At 42.3% G+C, this 19067-nt stretch overlaps 2 protein-coding genes across 2 annotated transcripts in view; one reads left to right on the top strand and one right to left on the bottom strand.

Moving 5' to 3' along the window:
• Nucleotides 1-8750: 8750 nt before the first annotated feature.
• emx1 (empty spiracles homeobox 1) lies at nt 8751-15150 on the top strand. The gene is made up of 3 exons (XM_062522820.1): nt 8751-9310; nt 11407-11591; nt 13769-15150. The coding sequence occupies exons 1-3, from the start codon at nt 8965-8967 to the stop codon at nt 13934-13936; spliced, it is 699 nt and encodes a 232-aa protein (XP_062378804.1). The 5' UTR covers nt 8751-8964; the 3' UTR covers nt 13937-15150.
• Nucleotides 15151-16852: 1702 nt separating this feature from the next.
• The window catches only part of sfxn5a (sideroflexin 5a), a 17338-nt gene continuing 15123 nt past the window's right edge, over nt 16853-19067 (bottom strand). The window contains exon 14 of the mRNA XM_062522800.1: nt 16853-17567. Within this exon, the coding sequence (XP_062378784.1) occupies nt 17490-17567 (78 nt within the window). The 3' untranslated portion in view covers nt 16853-17489. The remainder of the gene's footprint in view (nt 17568-19067) is intronic.

Here is a 19067-nt window from a genome sequence, read left to right on the forward strand (position 1 = left end):
TCTCAGTAATCAAGAACGTCAACTATAGAGACGTTTTTGCTTTCCATGCCTCCTCTTCTATCAACTATGTGATATTACCTAATTTGGTAGCCACTTTGCATACCTGAAAGTGAAAATAAATTAACTTAATGAAAATGTCAGTGAGTGAATTGTATCAAGAATCGAGTTTAATCAAGCTTTGGCACGCACTTAGGCCAATATAATTCCCCAACTAAATTCAGTGAAAGGAAATTATGCATAATATTACAATTCTTGGTCACATAATGTAACACATTCCTTTAAAAGTACCACTAGAAGATTTTTTTTTAAAAAAGTAACTCAACACTGATGAAGAATTGTCTCACTAAAACACCTACAGAATTACTTTAATACATCCGGCGCTTATAGGATTAGACAGCGATGGAAATGAAAGCCTATTAAAGATGTACACCAACAGACAGGACACAAATCAATCTCATTCCCACAGGAAAGGAAGCCAGGCACGTGAGAGACAGAGGTCTCTCTCATCACTCAATCTCTCCAAACCTACACTTCTCTCCCTCTCACACACACACTGTCTCTCCAACTGTGTGTGTGTTTAAGAGGCTAAGAGGTGAAACAGGACAGGCTCAAAGGAAAGGATTAAGAAATGAAAGAGTCTCTTTCTCCTTTATAGATCTCCCTCCCTCCCTCCCTGATTCTCTCCCTCCCACCCTCTCCCTCCATCCCTCCCTCTCTCTCTCTCTCTCTCTCCCTCTGGTCTGGGCTGATCAGGTGTAATCTCTCGCCAGTGGTAAGACTGAGTGCAGGGTGGGGGGGTTGGGGGTCTTGGGAACCCCCAGCAGGGGTGAGGGAATCTCACTGTCCCAATTAGCTCTCCTCCACCCCAACACACACACACACACACACACACACACACACACACACACACACACACACACACACACACACACACACACACACACACACACACACACACACACGACTGACCCCCTCCATCCTCCCTACAGTAATCCTCAATAACCCTGTGCCCCATGGAACCAAAGTCTTCACACTGTCAGAGTGACATGGCAACTTCCTTCCATGGCATCCCAAGGCACAGGTGAGTTCATATTGTATAAATCCCTGCAATAGATTGTGATGTTATGTTTCCAGATATAACAATACATAAAACTCATACACACACACACACACACACACGCACGCACGCACGCACGCACGCACGCACGCACGCACACACACACACATCTTGATGAACATAAAGGGTGCACTCATACAAAAAAATACCAGTGTTATTGCCAGCTGTCACTGCTCTATAGCGCAAGTAGCATCTTGAGTGAAGACCTGCGCCTCATGCTCTGATGTTGCCACTTTGAGACAGTGGGCTTAGGGCAGATTGCAGTGCTTTAGCGGCCCACTGGTCATGCTAGTACCTCTTTATTGGATTGGCACAGTGAATTAGCTGAAAGAAACACTGTGATGACGGTGTTAGTGTTTCCAATCCTAACCTCTGTGTTCATACGGAGAGATTAGCCATCCATACTAATTAACCTTTGCAATGCTGAGAGCAAGCTGCCACACTAACCGGCTTTAGCAGGTCCCTGGCAGACGGCACGACCATACCTAAAAGGCTCTGTCTCCAACTTAAAATACACCAACAGACAGAGAGAGAGGGAAATTGTGATAGAGAGAGTGAGAGAGAGAGAGAGAGAGAGAGAGAGAGAATCGTACCCTTTTTATTCTAATCGCAGGAATAATAATGACATGAGAACTTGAAAGAACTTTAATTATGGTCATCAGACTAAAATGGTGACATTAGTAGTAGTAGCCTACTGCCTGGTCACTATAAGTGAATAATAGCCAATAAGGACATAGGGAATCTCAGAATTGAAACTGGACAATATACATTAGCTCACTAAAACATCAGAACTATGCATACGGTAAGAAAAGAATATGAAATGCAAAATAAATGTAAAGACAGGAAATCAACAAAAACAGCTTGTAAACTCTAGGCCTACAAGACAGAAATACAAAGTGTATATGCCAAAATGGGTTATTTTCAAGTAGAGGACAGAACAAGACTGTCCTCTTTTGAATTTTATTGGAGGAGCCAGTCTCTTCAAGTCAATTTAATAGTCATTAGCCTCCATCTGAAGCGTTTGAAGTGGATGCCTTGCTTTGTCTATGGGCCAGCGGTTTAATATGGTGCACACAATGACATCTGACGCAGAGCAAGAGAGCTGAAAGAATTCACTCGCAACGGTCCAGTTTCAAATGAGTGCTTAATGGCAGACCGTCCCACAGACATTCTCAATGAGCCCTTCTCCACCGACAGGAAATGGTGTCGTTCCTGTGTTCCGTGCTATTCAAAAGTAAAACGGCCAACTCCGCACGAGGCAAGTGCCAATTCCAAGCAGAGTGACTTGACTGAAGGACAATGAGCGCGGCAGGCAGTCGTGCAGATTCTTGAGTCAACAGAAAGCGAGTGGGAGAATGACCTTGAACAACGACACAGCCATCACACGGCCGACTGGTCTGTTGCGACTGTCCGTTAAAATCAGAACGGAACTTAGACGTCTCAAGTTGATTTTCTAATAAATACGAATAACCCTAACGATATAATTGCCAACTGTCAAAGGTAGCTACAGGCCTACTTAACTTGATATGACAACTTAAATAGGCCCTTGTTGTGGGGTCACTGTTTTCTTTTGTGTTTTGTGACACTTTGATACAATAATTTCTCAGTTCTTGTGAGGAGAGTTGTACAAGCATGTGCAACAAGTCATCAAAGCCGACAAGGGAAAGCCTTCATCAACATCCCCAAAACTAGCCCCAAAACCTCACTTCCTCCTAAATATATGCGTGTGCACGTCCCCTTCAGCTTTCTTCTCCTGCAGAGAATAGACCTCTTCTACGAGGCTGTCAAACAGAATCATCAAAGTGAATATAATGTGCATTTCAAGCTAGTATTACCAGGCTTTGCATGAAAAAAAAACAGTAGCCTATATTTTGAATACAAGCACAAACAAATGCGTGGCTCAATTATGTTATGACCAGACTATCAAACCATATGACACTGAACGTCTGGACTAAAATGCGCATGCACACAAAAAAAGGTGGCATCCCTGAATGGTTCCTTAATTTAAAGGTCCCTCAAAGGAACCCCTAAGGGTTCTTTAAAGCCTGCATGGTTCTATATAGCACCCAAGAACCCTTTTTTAAGAGTGAGCCTACAGGTGGTTCATGTCTTCATTTCGCATGCAGGTGGTATGAGCGCGCATACGAGTGCTACTTTTCCCAGCTCTCTCGGTCGAGTGAAAATCCTCAGCTTTTTAGGAGTTCAGATTAGCTGAGCACACAGTACCTAACGCGAAACAAAACGCTCAATTAGTTTATTAATGAACGGAGGTGCGAGTCTGAGCCAAGCGTTACGCGCGTCAAAGTTGCCTTTTCGCCACCACAGCCCGAGGAGCTTCTCGCAAGCCTCCGGTTTCTCTGTTTGCTGACACCGACAGCTTCAATTATACCGGCATAGGGTGTGAAGGCGTCTTCAATCGCCCACCGATTTAATATGGGCACTTCTGTCGGCATTCTTTTGTAGGCTAAAAGTGGAATGTATAGATTGGACAAGTGATTTAGTATTTTAACTCGTAAGAACAGGGCTATGGTAAATAAATCAGTGTTAGGATACTAGGCTAATTGATATTTGCTTCCACCAATTTAGCACCATGAACATGCCTGGTCCATATGTAAGCACTTTAATTTAATTCAATTAATGTGTCCAAATCCATCAATGAGTCCGAAACCCTTTCGTCTGTGTGTAGGATTGGAGTTCAAGGTATTCCACTTATCCTAGGTGCCGTGGACAGACAAATGTAACAATAGTCTAACTTGATACAAAATACATTTACAAAACACAAAATCTTTCAAGGAATTTAGGCCTTTACACATGCAGTTCTGATGCTCTAGCGCCATCAGGTGGCCGACTTTCATAGAGTTACACAAACCCAAAATCAGAACGTAGGCCTCCTGTAAAGTGTTCAGGGTTAACTTGACGTGTCTGCCTACACATCTTATCAATTTAGCCGATCGAAATCTGACTGAAATGAGAAGTGGAGCCGAAATTGATCTCCATTTTGAACCCCTGTTAGGCATAGGCCTATTTTTTGACCTGAGCATAATTTGAAAAGTAGCCTAAAGTAAATAAAAATCGTTGATATATGAATTCACAATTTCTCTGTTCTGTTATCTTTTTTTGTCTCTGCTCAGTTTCCATTTGGCAAACCAAAGCGTCAGTTCAGTAAATTACGAGCCTTGTGTAAAACCTTTTCGCCACCAGGCTGTAGGCTACTCAAAGCTTCAACAAATGTCCGGTCGTTAGGAAACAACTGCAGTCCCAATCAATACCACAAGAGTGCGTCAGATTAAAAGAATAACGCGTTCCCCCACACTGCTTTTGCCACTTAGTCTGAACTAGGCAACAATGTCTACAGAAATTATTCTGTGGCCTCCATAAAAGATTCAAATTCTCTGAATGTATAATAATGTTTAAGCCTATATGATAATCCCTAGCCAATGCACAGAGATGTTTCTTACAGTATACTTACATTGTGGATAGATTATATATTTGGTTACATATCTACATATATTCAGACAGACTTATTTACTTACAACTGAATTACTTTGGTCATTGTATATCCTCCAGTGCCATCGTCTTTTCAACCTATGTTTTTTCCCATACTTTACACATTCTGATCTAAAAGGAGACGGCGTGTGCGTCTGTGATTTTAATTAGTCCAAATGGCACTAGGTGATGACAGCATTGCTAAGGTGAGGATTCTCACACCAAGTCTGATTACTTTCCCCCTCACTGTACCAGCAACACTTGTACGCATTTACAAGGCATGTTCTACAAATGTAAAGACTGTTGCGCACACACATTGTCACCAAACATGTGTGGAAATGTGCCCTCCCCAATCAAATATGTGTACAAAGCTATATGAGGATGCACTTATATTTGATAACACTGTGAGAAAATGAAAAGGACATGTAGTGTAAATGAGTTGCATACCATAATAATCCAGGCTTCTTGAACAAAAGAAGACAGTCTGGAGCAAATGAGCGCTGGATGAGGTCAGGGCAGGAGTTTGAGTGACTGGAAATGTGGCGATTAAAGAAGTTCTTTAATCATCACCTTGTTTATGGAGGATTTAGTTACTAAATAGCATGACAGTCTTGATCTGCGGTGTAATTATATATTCCTCCCCCTGTTCCTGAGCAATAAGTTACGACGTCTCATGAGTGATGAGATAAAAGGTGAACAAGCATAGTGTATTAACTATCTTACTTTTTTTACACACAAAGGAGTTTATGGGCTGTTTATGTGTAGAAAATGTGTAGTTGGTGTTCACACATAAACACCAGAGATGCAAATGCACACATGTGCACGCGCATGCACGCACACGCACACGCACACGCATACACACACACGCACACGCACACGCACACGCACACGCACACGCACACACACACACACAGTTTTGCTTTCATATCTTCCTCACTACCTCCCTCGCTTACTCCCTCCTTGTTCTCTCTCTCTCTCTCTCTCTCTCTCTCTCTCTCTCCCTCTCTCAGCATGGTAGATTTTAATTCTGTTTGCGCACAGATGGTTCGTTCCTCCATTAGTATTCATTACAGACTGCATGAACTCTTAATTACAGAAGGATAGAGAAGAGTGACAGACAGAGAGGGAGAAAATCAGAGTGAGGGAAAGTGTGGGCTTTATGGGGGGGGGGGGGGGGGGGGGGGGGCGGTTGCAAAGTTGAATATCTTTTAGTTTGTGAAAAAGGTGTGTGCGTGTGTGTGTGTGTGTGTGTGTGTGTGTGTGTGTGTGTGGGCGTGCGTACACTTTTGTGTGTATGTAATATTACTATGAATTCTTTGTAAATACGAGAATATACAAACTCCCCGTTTTCATTTAACACACACAAATACACACACACACACACAGACACACACACACACACACTATGTTAAAGCGCATCTCAAATTTACCCCTATATGAGCAGTGCGAGCTCGATCATTATGGGGAAAAACATGACCTCACTTCTGGCCTGGACAGGAGACAGTTATCTAGTGCCATAATCAATCCCACATTCTCTCTCTCTCTCTCTCTCTCTCTCTCTCTCTCTCTCTCTCTCTCTCTCTCTCTCTTACACATACACACATACACACACACACACACACACACACACACACACACACACACACACACTCACAGAGAGAGAGAGGGACAGACAATGTGTGTGTGTGTGTTTGTGTGTGTGTGTGTGTGTGTGTGTGTGTGTGTGTGTGTGTGTGTGTGTGTGTGTGTGTGTGTGTGTGTGTGTGTGTGGCCATCATGTAGCCACATGGGCCTATCTGTTTTCTCTTGGGAAAATAGCATTGGTGTTGGATTTCTGGGACACCGTGACTCAAAGCGCAGTTTGGCGATTTTGTTCGTCAACCTCAGGCAGAAATTTGAATGGAAATGACTGTTCCCGCTATATGCGCAGTCACTGCACGTTTTCGGCCAAGGACGTTAGAAAACCACTTAACGTACTACAGTGCCTAATTATTAGGCTACAGTTGTGCAGGTAAATGGTGACAGACGTAAATACATTAGGCCCCAAAAAATAGCCTACGATACATTCTTCATAGACCGTCAAAAAAGGTGAGAGTTGTTATTTTGACTAATACAGACCAAAGATTCAAAATGTGAATCTCGAATTTGAATCATAAAACGGTCCCTACAATTATTTTGCCTATGTTAGGTTATATAGTAGGCTTAAGGTAACATTTAACAGGATATCACAGTATATTTCTATCACATAATTATATCACAAACAACGACGCGATGATATCAACATAACAATAATAATAATGATATTTATTATTTGTATAATTATTACAATAATAATAATTCGTATTATTTTTATTATGATGATGGTTATGATGGTTGTGACAATAATAAAACGTCTTTCATTCATTTCAGAGGGCGATGTATGGGGCAAGCAAACTCCCCAGATGAACCTTGAAAGTACTCGAAGCAGTTGACTTTTAAAGAGTGTTTCTCAGTCAATCTGTTCAGTAATGAATTAATTATTACTAATAATTAGCTCCCTTTAGAAGGCGCTGAGTACGTCTTTATGGGCTTGTGGCCTTAAATACCCACTGTACACGGTGTCCGCACACTCAATCTCTCTGCGTAATGATTTTCTAATGCGCTCACGAGGTTAACGAGCAGATCGCAGAGCTAAACGTTAACTCTAAATGCACACTATGGCCACATTAAATAACCCCGAGGGACAGAAAGGCTAACTTTCAGTAACGCAGAGGTTGAGAAACTATTCACAAAAAAAACATTCGACGAGCTGAATTTGTTTAATGGCATGTGTCTCTCCAGTATGTTTGGCCCTGCGCTGTAGCCTTACACCATGCCTTTAACATCATATCTGTCGAAGTATTCTCCGCCAACACACTACGGGATACATCGTCTTTTGGGTAGCCTATTCAACAGGCCAGGAACAGGTGCAAGTCTAGCCTACTGGCCTCGCAGGGAGATGTTATCACTGTCCAACTTTGAGACCAACTCTCCGCTAGCTGGAAGTTAATATCTCACCAACCGGAACGAACTCGCAGGTTTCTTATTAAATCCGCCCAGCTCTGGTTATAGACTAAACTATGACTCTATAACCTGTAGTGTCTCAACGGCTCCCTTTCTCCGACAAACAGGGCTCATTGTTATATGGCGCCTAATACACGTTTCACACCCTTTATGAGACAGGCCAGATTGTTAAGTTATTATAGGAGCAATATCCAGTGGCGTGATTAGACTATTTAGGCATCCCCCTCAGAATCATTCATGTTTAGTTTTTATTATTATTATTATCATTATTATTATTATTATTATTATTATTATTGTTTTAACATTGTCGAGGGAATACTTTCCAAATGATTCACAAACTCATTGTATCCAAATGCAGCTATCTCTTTTGGTGTATAAGGCTGTTGTAAACGCCGTGCCATGTGGACAGTTTGTGCCGCAGCGTGTGCCAACCTTGCGTTAACAGCTCCATGTACAGAATAAAAGTGTGGCCGGTTTTTCCCAAATAAATCGAGTGCTGGTGAGTCCAGCTGAGAAACAGCTTTAGTAAACTATTCGCCACATGTAACACAAGTGTTTTGTGTCCAATACCTACTGTACGCAAAGGACTTAAAGTTGACAGCATCAGCGAATCTCTCTTTGATATTAGAGTAGCCTAAGCAATTTCTAAGATGACTAATCGATTCCTTTAACTAATGTCATCAACTGATTAATATGCCTTGCACTGGGAAAGGGTAGGCTATCTAGTCGTGATGCGGTCGTTGGCCTTATTTAAACTTGACAGAATTTGTGAGGTGTAAATATTCCCCTCCGTACTCTCGGAGGCCTGTGAAGTTTATGGCTGCGCAGGTAACTCAATACATGTAAAGTCGGTTTCAATCAGAATCCAGATAATGGAATCTGTCGACAGGCAGACAGCAGTAATCCAGTAATGCCAGAGTCCGTAATTAAACTAATTATGCTCATTATTGCGTTCAAATGAATGTAAACTCCGCCTACTCCCACATTTAAAAGCCAGGTGTAGCTTAACAGCTCTGAGTGGCAGGTGAGTCCGCCCAATCACAGCGCGTCTGGTGTGACATGAGCTGGGGTCTTCCAGGACCTTGCGCCTCTCAGCGCACTTTTCACTTTTCTGGAATGGCTTCTGAACATATGAATTGCACTGACTTGTAGGGGCTTCAAACTGTCCTGCAAAGACACTTTCATGCCACAGAACTCCGTGGTTTGCACCATAACTCTATGTGATACGGCATCTATGTAAAACCAAATAATATAAATTAAGTGAAGGTGAGTGTGTGTCTTCTGCTGGACTTCGCTCGGATCTGCAAGGACTATTGAGAATGTTTCCCACAGCTGGAAAGCGTTGTTTTACTATTGAATCGTTGGTAGCAAAGGAGAGCCCGATGACTGCCGACGAACCTATCCGGCCAACAGCGCTCAGCTACACCTCAACGCCGACCGACGGTTTCATGAGTGGCTATCAACATCCAACGAGCCGGTCTCTCTATCCGAATCCGGAGCTGGTGTTCCCGGAGACCGTCAGCCATCCGTCTCTCACCGTGCACCCCCACCAGCTCGGCAGTGCACACCTACAGCACCCGCACTTCTTCAGCACACAGCACCGGGAGCCACTCAACTTCTACCCGTGGGTCTTACGTAACAGATTCTTTAGTCACAGATTCCAAGGTAAGCAGGCATACTTGTCCTTTATTTTTATTCGTATTTTTTAAAGATTGTAATATTTTAATATTTTCAATTGACGTGTGCTCCTCATCCACATTTTCCCCGGCAAGCTGTGGGCTACATTATAAGCCACTGTTAGTGTGCATGCAGGTCAAGAGATCAATTATTATTAGCCTATTAGTAGTAGAGTAAATATTATGATGATTAATAATAATAATAGAAGTAATAATAATAATAACTGTAATAATAATAATAATAATAATATAAATGTTAAGATGCTTTTCATTCTCCTGTCATGATTTTGTTGTGCTATGGGCTATCCATTTGAAAATGTCTTTGTTCCGAGGAGAGTCGCTCGTATAGCATATTTTATCTAAAATGTTGTTCCAGCGCTCTCCGTCATGTGCCGGTGGCAGTACTTCCGAGGTGGTGGCAGGACCAGGCACAGATAGCGGGAATTGTTTTGTGTCGCGAGCTGTAATGAAAATGTACGATTAGCCAGTCGCCCGAGGGCGCAGGTTTGCCAAGCAGTCTGCTCCCTCTCACAGACCCCCGGGGCTAAACCAGCTCATGCGCTGGTATACGGGAGCGTGTGTTGCCACAGAAAAAATAAAATCGGTCCAAAATAGGGTAGTATTAGTAATAGAAGAGGAAGACACAGAGGGGAGAAGAATGTATCTTCATGTGGACATCCCGGATCTTAAGAGCAGCAGGTCACCAAGAGGTTGTGTTTTGCCTTTCGAAATTGTCAGGTCGATTTCTAGGTATTTCCTAACCTGGGATGAACACATATCTTACACCTACACTGTAATTATTGGAAGATTACGGGATTACAGACTTCATTAATTAGTATGATAATGCAATGCTTCAGTCTATGGTTGTGTTTAGTGCTTAATCCTATTGCTCACACAGACAAATTACGCATGTAGGCTGTGTGCAGTTTAACACTTGCATGTTGCAGATTTAAACCTATCTAGTCGAACTAATTCACAAAAGTAAATATGCAAGTGTGTTTTCAGATGATTTATGAATATCCATTCACATTTAATTTGGGCGAATACAGCTGACAACATTGTTTACTTATATTAGCCACCGGTCATTGATAGGCTACTGTTGTTGTATAAACTGCACTTGGGCAAAAATCTCTGCAATCCAAATCAAATTTAATAAATTAAATAATAGATTTTAGGCGTGGCCAACTTTAGCATACAGTTCTACATTAAGAGTAGAATATATCGCCTCTTCAGAATATAGGCCTATACCTCACGACTGCATGACCGCATCTAAATTACAAATGGCCTTGGCTGCTGTTAGATTATCTTAGTTATCACTGTTTTGTATTTTAATACACTTAGTGTCAGCAATAACTTACGAGCTATAATAAAACCACAGATTAAGATTTAGATTTTAATGAGCGCAGTCGAATGGTCCCTGTGGTTCTTAAACACCACTCATACAAGTGTAACATATTGTTTGCGCTTGACTGCTTAGGACGCGGTGACATTTTCCTATTGTTTATTAGTACCATTTGTGGACAGTGATTTGTAGATCAGGTTGATATTTAAAACATATTATCCATTGCACGTAGGGCTGCAGTATACGCCTTTTAAAATAATGGGTGTGATTAAAATAATCAAAATAAATCAAATAGCCTTTCGAGGGACATTGGGTAGTGTCAAATATTAATGTGCAACATCGGGCCCTAAACTTTGCCTATACTGCAGCTCAAGATATGCATAGCAAATCGTAAGCTTGTAGGCCCTAAGTGCCCATACGGGAGGCCTGATGCAACACAAGACAATACCATGCAGTTATTAGAAGTAGACCTATTATTTAAAATATATAGGCCTATATATTGTGCAACAAGCATAACTGCCACGATGGTGTAGTGCTTACAGATTCTACCAGTTCTGCGCCCTCCGACTGCTTCCGGCATATTCAGTGCAGTGGGAGGTTAATGAGCGAACGGCTTTACCACAGGGCCACCTGACCTCGTGCTGCGCCCGTTTCCACTTCACTGCGTCGAAATACCTTGTGCACATTCCCGGAGCTGGACCCTCTGGATTCTAATTGTTTGTTTTTTTCTTTCTTCTTTTCAGGAAACGACGTTTCCCAAGACGCCCTACTCCTGCACGGGCCGTTTGCTCGGAAGCCCAAACGTATTCGAACGGCATTCTCTCCGTCACAGCTCCTGCGTCTGGAGCGAGCCTTCGAGAAGAATCACTACGTTGTGGGAGCAGAACGAAAGCAGCTCGCCAACAGCTTGAGCTTGTCGGAAACACAGGTAGCCACACAGATGAAAGCGCACATAAACAGACAGGAACCCAAAATGAGCGCATCCTCAAACATACGCAGTACTCAGGCGCGCATCGCCTTTTAGGCTCAGTAGGCTGCTGTTTGAAGGGTAGGCCTCAAACAAGTGCGAAAATATCATAGCATTTATTGTAGTGCGGGATAGGCTTTAGTCCTTGTGTTTGCCTTCACGGCAAAAATATTATGTCCAGTTTATTTTCTTCCTCAAGCGCTATACACACAAACTCATCTCAGTAAGAAAGTTATTTTGCGTGGCCTATATAAATTAAGCCGCAGTAACTAGGAGCCAATATCTCTATGCATTTTTTTCTTTATATAATCACAGCTTGCTTGCATGTCGAAAAGATTTTTGTAAATATATAAAATAATGTGTTTCTGATCAGGCAAAATAGAAAATCCCATTTCGTTGTACAATAACGTTATTATTAATTTCCTAGAAATATAAAGGCATGATAACATTTAACAGCACGGCAATTACGTTAATATTACAAATAATTGAAGAAATAGCCTAGTATTGTCATATAACCATACTTTGTCGTCGTGTTTGATTAAACGTTATTACACATCCAAATTGCAGGGCAGCTGGACTAAAATTCTGACACAGCGCAGCGCGCAGCATCAAGATGGAAAATGTATTTAAAGAGTTATGAAATTATCGGTTGTCGAAGTTCTAGAGAATGTTTTGCCTTTTTATTGTAATTTTTATGGACGTAGTTGGCCGTAGCGCTACTTTTCCTGGAATGTAATTGACGACTACAAAAAATATACCGACACGTATAGCCATAAATAAATTGTGGTTATTGAGTGGTTTATGGTGTAGGCTATCTGTTCACCATCTTCCATCGGTCCACCTTATGAGTGAATATTGTAGGCTATGATTAGTGAAACGGGCCTATAACCTTTGAAGTAGAGGATTGGGTTAGTTGAAATAGAAATGTATTTTTGCGAAAGGTTTGCGAGTTTTTCAAATACGAATTAAGTTCTTCACGAAAAGTGAGTGCATTTCTGTTTTAGCTGTTGGCTAAAGCGTTTGAATCATTCATAAAATGCTGTCCTCTCACTTTGCCAAGGCCTACTTCACTCTGCTTTGCCTGTCAATCAGCTGAATAGCTGCCTGTCTTGTCTGAGCAAATCAATTAAGCGGAGAGATATTTTACTTAAACCAACACACACTCACACACAAACGTACAACACTGATTTACCACAACCAAATTAGTTTCCGGCAATGCGAGAGAGAAAAGAAAACATTTGCCGCTTCCCGGCCACTTAAACGATAACCTCGGGATGAACTGGAGAGAGCGCGGAAAGTGCAGAACAGAATGATGGATTTATTTACTTGGCTCGTGGAGGCTATTGTCCGCAGGCTAATGGGCTATGTTACAGCGTTTAAATTAAATAAATGACCTGTAGGTACTTTCGAATAGCCAACTTTTTTATTTGTGCACTTTGGCAGATAAGTATCGAACAGTGCCAGTGGGCTTGACTGACCACTGAAGTCGCGTTCCTGATTCCCTGTAGGGCTACAGTACAAGTGATTTGGCAAGTAATCATGGCAATTACGTAATTCTTCATATGAATAAGCCTACGCATTTTTAAATTAGCATTTTTAATTTCAATCATATTTTATTCCAATCATTCAGCAACCGCCAACCAAGGCATAGCCTCAAGTGCGATATGTGCAAAACAGGCTAAGCAATAAAGAAGAATGAAGGCAGTGAGAGAACATTGACCAATTATGATTTACGGTTTGAGCTGCAATTTCATAGTAGCCAACGACAGCTATAATGATGAAAGAAGGGGGGTATGAGGACTTGGACATTGAGGGACACACTTTTATATATCCTGTATTTTCACAACTACAATTAAACATTAGAGCATGCCAGACCAGTTGCATATCATCCATGTTTGCTACCACTCAGGTAAAATTCCAGACCTACTAAAATACATTTGCTTAGAGATTGTAGCAGAAATGAGTAAATTTAATGCTATAAGCTGTTACATGCAGGCAAAATTCTGCAATGTTATCTTCTGCCCTGGAATGCAAGTCATTGGAACTTAGACAAAGAAGAGTTTTGTTAAGCAAAGGGGTTTTTGTTGAGCCAAAGGTTAAAGTCCCATGGTGCTAACTCTTCCTTCTCTCCTCCTCAGGTGAAAGTGTGGTTCCAGAATCGTCGCACAAAGTACAAGCGTCAGAAGCTGGAGGAAGAAGGACCGGACAACGGCCAGAGGAAGAAGGGGAACCATCACATCAACCGCTGGCGTCTCGCCACCAAACAGAACCCCAACGAGGACATAGACGTCACGTCCGACTCCTAAATCCCCCCTCTGCGTAGACGTCCCACCCGAAAAAACGCCCCCCCTACTCCCCCCTTCCTCAACTAAAGACCAAGGACGGGCCCTATTTATTATGTTAAAGTTATTAGTGATCTGTAACACTGTTTCATGTGCACTGGAGGACCGAGTGTGTGTGGAGAACTAAGACTGATTCTACAGGCTCTCTGCGAGCCTTCTTGCCACTGTTCAGATAACCAGGAGACCAATACCACTAAAACGCACACATACACACACACACAGACACACACTTTCTGTTTCTCTCTCTCAATGCCTATCTTTGTCTATTTTCGTTCCTTGCAACACTGTTTGTCTGTATTCTGTCATCTTTTCTCTCTGTACCCACAAATTTTCAGACATTCTCCTGACTGATTGAATAATCTGGTTAAAGAAACGACACATCATTTTCCCTCTTATCCATGTCCTTGCATTGGGTAGCTCCTTCTCTCCCATCTGTTTATTTGTCCACTATAGTGTCCACCCTCTGCGGGGGTTCGTGAGAGCTGATGTCTAAACATGATCCGAGCCTAGGATGTCTTTGCTGACTGCAAGTGTGTGTGTGTGTGTGTGGGAGTGTGTGTGGGTGTGGGTGTGGGTGCATGTTGATGGTCAGACCGCTGCATTTTCATAGACTGTTTATAGACAGCTGAGCAAAGGTCACAGTTGAAAGGTCAGCCTCTGTGTAATCCTGACCTTTGAGTATTTGACCTCCCTGTTTTGCACATTGGTGTCTAAGCAGAGGGTGTCCCACGGTTGCTGATTGCTGTGTGTGTGTGTGTGTGTGTGTGTCTGTTTGCTTGTGAAAAACTATGACCATGAACAAGAACACTTGGGCTCAGGTTCACACTAGGGTGTGTTGAGAAGAGTGAGAGCACAAGCATATGCTACTGTGTGTGTGTGTGTGTATGTGTTTGAGTGTGCGTGTGTGAGTGCACATGTGTATCAGCCAGAGTAAATAGGACATGATTGCATGAGTGTGTGTGAATTATTATTATTAATGAGCGGTGCTTCATGGGAATGTGTGTGTGTGTGTGCGTGCGTGCGTATGTGTGTGCGTGCATGTGTGTGTGTGTTTATCTGGTACATTAGCCATCCCTGGTTCTCACACGGTGAAATATTTGCCAACAAATATCAAATGAATTTTCCAGAACAAAAGTTGTAAAAACAAATAAAGATGTTTTAGAGAGAAAAGTCCAGAAGTCTCAGCCTGTTTACAGTTGTTTTGATAGGGCAAAATCAAAAGCGTGGAGCCTTATGCCAGTATACTGTGAGAGGGCTCCTGTGTCAGCTGAAAAGAACTATTTCTCTAATGGAGGGCTCTGAACTATCACATACCCTCAAACCCACCTGTGTGCAGACACACACACACACACATACACACACACACACACATGCACACACACGCACACATACATGCACACACACACACACACAATGTCTTCTCTAATGCCGTCTTGTCAGAGGAACCACGAGGCATCAGCGTTAAATGACCCATCAAATGAACTCTAAATGTGTAGAGTTGACCACGACTACTGTTTGACATGCATGTTCTTTCCACCACACACACACACACACACACATTCACACACTCACTCACCACACAATGAGCGTGTCAGGCACAAAAAGGCCCAGAAGTTTGTTTTGAATACGCTGGACACTCTATCCAGGTGTCCAGGTGTGGATGTACACACACACACACACACACACACACACACACACACACACACACACACATCCTATACATGGAAATGCTTTGAAGCATCATTGCTCTCAGTCCATCTTCAAGTAATGGAAAAGGAGATGAAGAGGCACAACAGCAACAGTGACTAAACAAGCTCATAAGTGAACGCTAGTTGTGTGTATACGTAGAGGGGTTTCCGTATGGACTCGTGCATGTGTGTGTGCGTGTGTGTGCATGAGAGTCTTTGTGTGTGTGTGTGAGTGAGAGAGAGAGAAAGAAAGAGAGAAAGCGAGGAAGGGTGTTTGTGTGTGTGCTGGCAGAATGCCTAACGAGTTCCACACCTTCACAGCGCTCCACTTAACAAACAATTACTCAGAATACCCCTCTGTCCCCTGCTGCCACAATACACTTGGGGGGGGGGGGGGGGGGGGTAGGAGAGAGTGGTGGAAAGAGGGGAAAAGGGAGAGATTCTGTGGAAGTGGAATAGGGAATTCTCTTACGGAAAACGGAAATTGTGTTTATCTTTAAAGCAGTAAAAAAGAAAAGATCTCCCTCAGATCTATTGGTATCGGAACTCTTCCCCTCCACCCTTGCAGCTGTTCTCCACAAACAAAGCACTTGCACTTATCACCAATTCAGCCAGAAAGATGCAAAGGGTGAATCTCAGGGTCCATATTTTTGTGCAAGTGTGTATTAAACATGTAAGTGCATTTGTGTGTGTGTGTGTGTGTGTGTGTGTGTGTGTGTGTTGGCCACTTGAGTGAGTGAATGTGTGTGTGTGTGTGTGTGTGTGTGTGTGTGTGTGTGTGTGTGTGTGTGTGTGTGTTGGCCACTTGAGTGAGTGAATGTGTGTGTGTGTGTGTGTGTGTGTGTGTGTGTTGGCCACTTGAGTGAGTGAATGTGTGTGTGTGTGTGTGTGTGTGTGTGTGTGTGTGTGTGTGTGTGTGTGTGTGTGTGTGTTGGCCACTTGAGTGAGTGAATGTGTGTGTGTGTGTGTGTGTGTGTGTGTGTGTGTGTGGTGCAGTTCTCTACTTCACTGAGCATGTGGCTTCATGTCTTGTTCCACGCCACTGCAGATGACCGTGACACGTTGCCATGCCTACTGAGTAAACAAACAGCTGGGCGAGAAAGTGATGCTGATTATGATAAGAGAGATTTAAACTCTCTCTCTCTCACACACACACACACACACAGGCAAGATAGAAGATAAAGATAAACAGTTACGTTTTGAACATATTTATGCAAGGTTATAGTGCCCGTTAAACTCAGAATTAGTAAGAAAATATAATCCACCATGAAAAATATCGCTACATATTTGCATTAACACACTTAAATCCTGAGATTAGCATACAAACAATAGTATTATAAGGTGGTCTCATAGTATAAATTAATCTGATGGTTACAATGATTAACATGTTATCAAAAAGGGGCAAGGAGATTACAAAGGTGGTTACGGTCACACATTGCTAAATGTAATTCATCCAATGCATTAATAAAAAATACACAATGCAAGCGCTAAATTCTACTTTTTCTGAAGGTAAATGTGATCCCTACAACACTTGTTCACATGAGAGACGCCCGGAAAAGCTACACAGCTTTAAGTCTGCTCCCCTTTCAGATTGGGAATGATTAGAGACATGAACATACCTAACGGGGTACAACAAATATCTCATGCATAATTTGGCTCAGATCTGGTGTGTGCGTGTGTATGTGTGTGTGTAGGTACATGTGTGCGTGTGTGTGTGTAGGTATGTGTGTGCGTGTGTGTGTCTTAAATTCAGTGGTATTCTGTTAGAAGTTGTAAACTTTACTTATTTGGCTGGTAGGCACTCAGGACTAAGTCTAAGGACTGACCGATTAGAGACCCTTGTTATAAGTCACGATCTTGCAGTCTGTCACAGCAGCAATCTCTGGCTCAAGTAAAGACACGTGGATCTAAGAGCAAAATATAAAGACACATACGGAGATATCATAATTACGAATCAGATACATGCATACAAACACTGAATCTCACATACACACCAACGCATGTATGGAAACTTTATAACTTAAATATTGTATAATATATAAAATATTGGAAAATATAATCCCTGTTCAAGGTACATAACATTATTAAATGCTTTCATCCAGTGAAAATATAGGTAATAAAAATAGCATCATGGGCATTAGTGAGACAGAAACAGACATTTGATTTATTCATCTATTTATTTATCTATTTATTTATTTATTCACAGCCATCTACTTCCATATAAGTAGCTGGGTACAGAAATAAGACGCGCCTGCTGATAAGCAGCCAAGCCAGAGTTAAAACGTGCAATATTTTCTCCATAAACAGATGGCCGAGTGAATGTGTGTGTGTGTGTGTGTGTGTGTGTGTGTGTGTGTGTGTGTGTGTGTGTGTGTGTGTGTGTGTGTATGTGTGTGTGTGTGTGTGTGTGTGTGCGTACAAGCGAGAGAGAGAGAGAGAGAGAGAGTGTGAGGTGCGGTGGACCAAGGAGACATCCCGGGGAGTGTGAAAGCGCGAGGCGACAGGTTGGGGACGGCGGTTGGAAAAGAAGGGCCCTGAACGCGGCGGTTTTTGGGGGAACGCTCTCGTCTGGACGCCTTTCAGGAAGTGTAAAAAAAAAAAAAAAACAGAGAGAGCGAGAAGGAGGAGACGAGCGAGCGAGCGAGGGACAGTCTCAGAGAGAGAGAGAGAGAGAGAGAGAAAAGTCTGGCAGCAGCACATATGTCTCCGGATCAGCCACCATATGGACAAATCGATGATTACCGAAGACATTTCAATCTAAAGACGTGTTAAAAGGCAGGGTGTGGGAGCTGCAATGTGTGCTTCTTGTATTAGCGTCCTGTGATCTACATCATACAGCGGGATTGTTTTGTTGCGATTGTTAGGTGTTGTAGGATTATACCGTATGCCGTCACACTGTGTAGAGAATATGGCTCTCTTTGCCCATGCTGACACTGCAATGTGATAGCTGTATTGTGTATCTTAATAAGGCAGTGAGTCATTTTAGACATTAACACTATGCATGGTGGTTATGTGGAGTTACATGGCTCCAGTATAATTAACAAAATGATATTATATTATTACATTATTTACTATTAATAGTAAATAGTAATATGCAAAAAAATGGTTATAGCAGAATACAGCTTAGGGTTTATATTGACAACTACAGTAGTGTGGGGTGTGTCTAACGCAGTAGAATCAATTAGTGGTATAATTACAGACACCACATTCACGTGAGGCTGTTGTGGTGTGTGGTTTTGTGCAGGAGGCTTTTGTGGTGTATAAAGGACCACGCAAGGCAGTAAGGCTATACAGGTGTGAACAGTAATATACTGTACGCAATAGTGGTGTGTACCGTAAACTCCTGCGATGTGTGTTTTAGTACCAGTGACTGTAAAGCGCATAGTTAGCATGGCCTTAATGAAGAT

This window comes from Sardina pilchardus, chromosome 20 (genome assembly GCF_963854185.1).
Source record: "Sardina pilchardus chromosome 20, fSarPil1.1, whole genome shotgun sequence".
Classification (NCBI taxonomy): domain Eukaryota; kingdom Metazoa; phylum Chordata; class Actinopteri; order Clupeiformes; family Clupeidae; genus Sardina; species Sardina pilchardus.